The following is a 6,720-nucleotide window of genomic DNA, read 5'->3' on the forward strand; positions in this document are numbered from 1 at the left end:
GTGTCATGGGTAAGTCTTGCAAAATAAACTTTTTAAACTGACTAAGACCTCTCTCAGATATTTGGGGTTCAGAAATAAATTGTTTTACCTATTATTTATAATTTTGGTTACAATTGAGAAAGTAAGAAAAAAGTGGTGTTTCTTTTTTTCTTTTCTAAGGGTTACTGCATCTTGAAAGTGTGATGAAGGTCTTAATTATTGTTCTTATAATCCTTTTTTTTTGGTGACAGGGTCTGGCTCTGTCCCTCAGGCTGGAGTGCTGTGACACCATCTCGGCTCACTACAAGCTCCGCCTCCCGGGTTCACGCCATTCTCCTGCCTCAGCCTCCCGAGTAGGTGGGACTACAGGTTCCCGCCACCACACCCTGCTAATTTTTTTGTATTTTTAGTAGAGACAGGGTTTCACTATGTTGGCCAGGATGGTCTCGAACTCCTGACCTCGTGATCCGCACACCTCGGACTCCCAAAGTGCTGGGATTACAGGCTTGAGCCATCGCACGCGGCCTGTTCTTATAATTCTTGTCCACAGCAGCTCCTACTCTTACTGAGACCTCACGGAATTATCATTACAATAGAAATAAACATTTTGGATTTGTGGAGTAACTTTTTTTTTTTTGCTCATCGTTTGTTGCTTAGATAATTCATGAACTCATAAATGCAGTTGCCACGTTGATTCCCTAGGGCCTGGCTTACCAACTGAGGTCATAAGATATGCCTTCTCTTTAGACTTGGTCAGTGGAGAGGAAATGGGCAAAGAACCAGACTATGAAGGTGACAAGGCCTTAGGGCCAAAAGTCTTGAGGGTGAAGGTTTAGGGCTTGCGCAGCTTCCCTGCCATGCCCTGCAAGGTCTCGCATTAGCAAGGCTTGTGCCAGTGGGAGCCTCATTCAGGACTCTCCTGAAGTCCATAGTGTCCTCTTTTCGCATTTGAGCCCCGTGGGTGAGGCCCAATGCCGCCCTTCCCATCGCTCTCTTCCCCCTTCAAGCGTATCGCAACTGCAAGAAGACACAGCAAAGACACTCCATTCTCTAACCTAATGCATTTAACTAGCACAACCTACAGGTTGTTCCATCCCAGAGACTACCCTTTTCTCGATAGACGTGGCCAGCAACCAACCAGCGGTCAGACTCAGAGTCAGCCTCTGTCACGTTCCCAGGTCCTTGGCGAACTGGATGGGCGGGGTCCCAGCAGCCTAGGAGTACAGTGGAGCCACGCCTGACGTAAGTCAACAAAGATCACGTGAGACGAATCAGTCACCTAGATTGGCTACAACTAACTGGTTGGAAACGGGGAGGTCGCGGCGGCTGCGTGGGGTTCGCCCATGACACAATTACAACTTTGTGCTGGTGCTGACAAAGTTTGTGATTTCCTGTGCTCTCCTGCACTGCGAGCTTCTGCCTTCCCTGTAGTTTCCGAGATGTGATCCAGGTAGCCGAGTTCCGCTACGCGTGCCTCGGATGGTTTCGGCTTTGCCTCAGGTTTTTTTCCTTGCAGCCGCTGAGGAGGCGATAAAATTGGCGTCACAGTCTCAAGCAGCGATTGAACGCGTCTTTTCAACTACTCGATTAAGGTTGGGTATCGTCGTGGGACTTGGAAATTTGTTACGTTTCCATGAAATCCTGCGGAGTGTCGCTCACTACTGCCGCTGTTGCCTTCGGTGATGAGGCAAAGAAAATGGCGGCAGGAAAAGCGAGCCGCGAGAGTGAAGAGGTGTCCCTTAGCCTGACAGTCGAGGAAAGGGAGGCGCTTGGTGGCATGGACAGGTACGCACCTCCATCACCCGCTTGGTTGGCTGGCGGTACTCTCCGGGAAGGCCTGGACGCAGCTTGCCCACGTTGATGACGGGGTCATCCTCAGCTTGGCACTCACCAATCTGTCGCTGTCGCTGTCGGACTCGGGAAGGGCGAGGTCACTGGCTTTCTCAGACCATTAACAAGCTCTGTATATCTCTCCCTACAGCCGTCTCTTCGGGTTCGTAAGGCTTCATGAAGATGGCGCCAGAACGAAGACCCTACTAGGCAAGGTAAAGCAACCAGACGCGGACAGTGTCTTTGGTCCGCACTTTGCTCTACCAAGGCCCCGCGTCCCTTACCGCCCAGCCATTATTTATTTTGGCGCTGCTCCATGGCCAAGGGGTCGGAAAAGTATTTCTTGCCTTTGCTCTCCCCGTACTCTGGAATACTTCGCCCCTTGCTGTAGCCTCCCTTCTACCCTGAGGAAAAAAAAATCGGAGCGCTTTGGGACCGGGCTAAACCGGGTCCACACAACATGCCTGTTACTTTACGGCCTTTTGTTCCTGAATTTTAGCGTCACAAATTGTGAATGTGTACAATTTTCAAAATTGATAACTTCCTGCTTCCCCTCGCCTTTTGGCATTCGGCTCTTGGTGTCTAATTTTAATTTTTTTTTTTTGCCTTTTTAAAAAATATCCCTGGTGTCCTAAGTGTAAGTAGCAAGTAAGTTACAGCGGTGAAGAGTTTGCAGTAGATATTTGACATATAAACTGACGCGTGTATGTTTAGACTGAAGTTTAGTGATTTGTTTACTTTTTTAGCATCCACAGTGCTGCAAATGTGATTTCATGAATGTGTGTGCTTTTTCCACTCAGGAACCTTGTTTCTTAGGTGTCAGGCTTACAGTCGAAAGAATTCGTTGTTTGTGTGAAAAGTTGGCACTATCGTTCAGTTAATGGCTGCTCCTATCAGCCAAGATGGCGGGTAAAAAGGGGGAGGAGCAATAAAGGGAGAAGCTTGGCAAGAGGGAGGAGGTATTAACCCGGAAACCTTAGCAAGGAGTAGACCATAAAGACCGCTGCTGTAGCTTCATGTTGCTTATTAAAAATTATTATTATTTAAAAGTAGAATTCTTGCGTTATCTCCAACATTGACAGCAGCATTCTTAAACCTATATGTGCTTATTATTTGCGGCACGTTTAGTTATCCCACGTGAATTGTTGCGTAACTTGGCCCTGGAATATTCCTCTGTGTATCGTTTTTTACCCTCTCAACAAAATGTTGTTAAAAGTATTTGTATGTTGTCCGTTGGTCCCGTGAAATAAGAACGGTACAACAGTCGCGCCATCTTTTAGATGCTGAAACCAGCAGTTAAGAATTTCGGCTTATTATTGCATTTGAGAAGGAAATACTAATTTTTTTCTCAAGGTGAACATTTTGCTTGCCGAGACGTTTTACCTTTGTAGTTTTAATTCAGTACAGATGCTAAGTTCTTTTACCTATAATCCCCTTTGTGTGTTTGCTTTGGGGGCAAATAATGACCAGAAAACTAAAATGTAATACATATGTGTGTGTATAGTGTGTGTGTGTGTATATGTATGTTAGCAAATCCACTTCGTTTGACTGATAAATGAAACATGACTTAAACTTTGATTATGCAAGTGAAAATCGCTTTATGAAAAACATGTTGTAGTATCAGTGATACGATTTAAGCAACAGTGACTCTTGATCTGCCTTAATGTTTAAAATAGTTATGATAATGAAATAAAAGCAATTTGATGTTTTCTGGGATAATGTGGGAAAATACTGGTTGAGAACTTTAAATCTTCATATGCTGGAGTTTGGATAAATTCTCAGTGGGTTGTGGTTAACATTAAATGTTGGTTTGGAATGAACTTTTCAGATAGACAATATGGGGTTTAAATTTTAAGGAATTTTTTTTCACATATTGATCATTTCCAACTTTGATTACAGTAACATTTTAAATATGAGAAAGTGGTTTCATTATGTGTGGGGAGAACTGTAGCTTCATAAAACACTGAGTAATGCCGTACATTAAACTGCAGTGACTTTTTTGAAATGAAAAAAATATTAACTCAATTTCGCTTCATTTGGCTCAGGATTCTGAAGGCTGGGAAGTCCAGGATCAAGGGGCTGCGTTTCATGAGGGCTTTAGTGCCACATCATTCTTTGGAGAAGGTGGAAGGGCAAGAAAGTGTATGACAGTGCAAGAGATGGGGGATGCCTAACTCTCTGTAATGAACCTGTCCTCACTATGACGACATTAACCCATCCATGAGAGCAGCCTGCTCATGACGTTGTCAAATCTTAAAGATGTCACTTCACAACACTGTTGCATTGAGGACTGTGTTTTCAATGCATGAACTTTGGGAGACATATTCAAACCATAGTACCTGTTCTCCAAGACAAATTATTCTGCAGTATGTATAATACTTTTTTCCCTTTCTCACGGAGCTCTGCGTATATCACTTTTTAAAAAAAATTCTTAGAATTATCCATGTCACTGATATTTCAGTTTTTATTCGTATTTGTTTTCTATGAAAGTTTTATTTATAGATTTTACAAATGTCAGTATTGTTTTACAAGCTTCTAAAGGTTTAAAATATTGTTATAAATATCCTTTTTTTCCTGTAAACTTTTCTGGACATTGAGGATGCTCTATCCTGATGACTAGTTTCTCTGATTTTTTTTTTTTTTTGACCTTACACATGAACCCGTATATAAAACCATTAGGATGGTTATAACAATAAATTCCCTTAAAATTCTGTAACTAATTTTGTATAAGATTTTTATTAATTTTTACAAGATTGTCATCTGAATTAGTGTAAATACTTTTCAGCAAAAACTTTGGTGGAAGCTTATTAACTTGCTCTTATTTAAATAATATGCAGTTCAATTAAGTGAAAAACAGATTTTAGCAATAGTAACTTTTATTTCATGTTGGAAAATGTTTTAGTTTGATTTTGTTTGTATTATGATAGAGTTTCACTCTGTCAAATAGAACGTTACTATTACAGTATGCCTTCAATATAATGCTAGAGGCATTAACAGGAGAAACACCTATTAAAATGCTTTGAGTGGTTTTTTATACCGTAATATTTGAAAGGTGATATTTAAGATCTTGCATTATATGTGTTTTGTTTGCTAATCTGTAACCTGTAGAACTTCATTTTCAGTTCTAAAAATAGTGTTTTGAGTTAAAAAGCAGCTATAGAAATAATGTCATGTTTTGTTATTTAGAATTAGGTCTTTAATTTGGTGTATCAGGAAAAAGTATTTTACAGTTTGGAAGTTGTCTTCTAAACAATTATGGTGGTTGTTGTTTACGTATTACTGGACAAAGTATTAAGTAGGCCTTATGTAAGAATGCTAGTAGAAAATTTGGGTACACCTTTGTACATACATATCTGAAGCAATTAGAGAAAATATTTTGATATCTAGGCACAGTTCCAAACTATATGAGAATAAATAGCCACTTTTCTGGTATTGGTTTACTTTACTTTTTTTTTTTTCCCCCAAGATAGAGTTTCACTCTTGTTGCCCTGGCTGGAGTGGAATAGTGCGGTCTCACCTCACTGCAACCTCTGTGTTCTGGGTTCAAGCGATTCTCCTGCCTCAGCCTCCCAAGTAGCTGGCATTACAGGTGTCCACGATGCTTGGCTAATTTTTTGTAGTTTTAGTAGAGACAGGGTTTCATCATGTTGGCCAGGCTGGTCTGGAACTCCTGACCTCAGGTGATCTGCTCTCCTCAGCTTCCCAAAGTGCTGGTAATTAGAGGAGTGAGCCACTGCATCCGGCCTACCTTTATTACTTAATAGCTAGCTTTTAAAAGAGTCAAATTGAAATAACTAGGGAACATTTGATATTATTTAAATTGCCAAATAAGGTTGTTTTGCCCGACATGAATGTCTATAACTCAGGTGGCAAAATTTATTTATAGGCATAATGCTGTAAGCCAAAATTAAATTTTAGTACTTTCCAACCACAGTATTACATATGCGTTCTGACATAGATTAATTTTTAGTTTTGAAGGTTATTTTTGCATTGCAGCTTACTGTGATGCTAATGAATGATCCCATTTTAATGAGCTGTCTATAGAGCTAATTTGTATTTTAAAGAATGTAAGATTGTTTCATTCGACAGATTAAGACCTAAACCTACATATTTTATAAACAAACTTGAGAGTGCCATGAATGGAAAACTTTTATGAAGGTCATGTTGAAGTAAGACCTGTCTCAGTTTAGATTGAACAAATAGTCCTTTCAATGGTAGGATGACTAACACTGGAATATCAGTGTAGAATAAATGTGTGAAGGGCTTTAAAAGTTCACAGTAAAGGTTACCTTATGAAAATAAAAATTTGCATTGCTGTTTCTTAATAGGACAGAGTTGTTACTTGGAGATTATTTGATTCATACCACAGCAGTGCATCTTGTAATTTTATTTAGAATTCAGATTTAAAATCAGACTTTAGCTTTTAGCAGATGTTTAAAGTAATGTACTTTGCTGTTCTTTTACTCACTGATCTCATTTTGTTATAAGCTTTACTTGGCCTGACATGGTGACTCTTGCCTATAATCCCAGCCGTTTGGGAGGTGGAGGCTGAGGGATCAGTTGAGTCCAGAAGTTCAAGACTAGCCTGGGCAACATGGCAAAACTCCATCTCTACAAAAAACTAAGAAATTAGCTAGACATGGTGATCTGCACATACACTCTCCCAGGATGGCCACTCTTGCCTTCTTCAGAGAATAGAATATAGATCTTTTCTCATTTTTACACTTTTAGCCTGTGCCTGTCCTTAGGACTAAAGTGAGTGTCTTTTAGGCAATGTATAGTTGTATCTTGTTTTTTTAAATCCAGTTATTCCCTCTATGTATTATGATTGGTGCATTATCTGTTTCTATTTAATTACCGACAAGAAAAGACTTAATAATTCCATTTTCTTTCATTGTTTCATTTCATTTT

The 6,720-nt window shown here is 40.1% G+C and overlaps 1 protein-coding gene across 16 annotated transcripts in view; it reads left to right on the top strand.

Annotated features, from left to right (window-relative positions):
* Positions 1-616: 616 nt before the first annotated feature.
* LOC116811472 (histone demethylase UTY) overlaps positions 617-6,720 on the top strand; it is a 262,322-nt gene continuing 256,218 nt past the window's right edge. For 7 of the 16 annotated variants that reach the window (XM_058434449.1, XM_058434450.1, XM_032756502.2 and 4 more), the window contains exons 1-2: positions 617-1,764; positions 1,961-2,024. In XM_058434449.1, the coding sequence (XP_058290432.1) occupies positions 1,613-1,764; positions 1,961-2,024 (216 nt within the window). In that variant the 5' untranslated portion in view covers positions 617-1,612. The remainder of the gene's footprint in view (positions 1,765-1,960; positions 2,025-6,720) is intronic. The other 9 variants (XM_058434452.1, XM_032756501.2, XM_032756506.2 and 6 more) reach the window with 2 other exon arrangements.

This window comes from Hylobates moloch, unplaced genomic scaffold, assembly GCF_009828535.3.
Source record: "Hylobates moloch isolate HMO894 unplaced genomic scaffold, HMol_V3 SCAFFOLD_25, whole genome shotgun sequence".
Classification (NCBI taxonomy): domain Eukaryota; kingdom Metazoa; phylum Chordata; class Mammalia; order Primates; family Hylobatidae; genus Hylobates; species Hylobates moloch.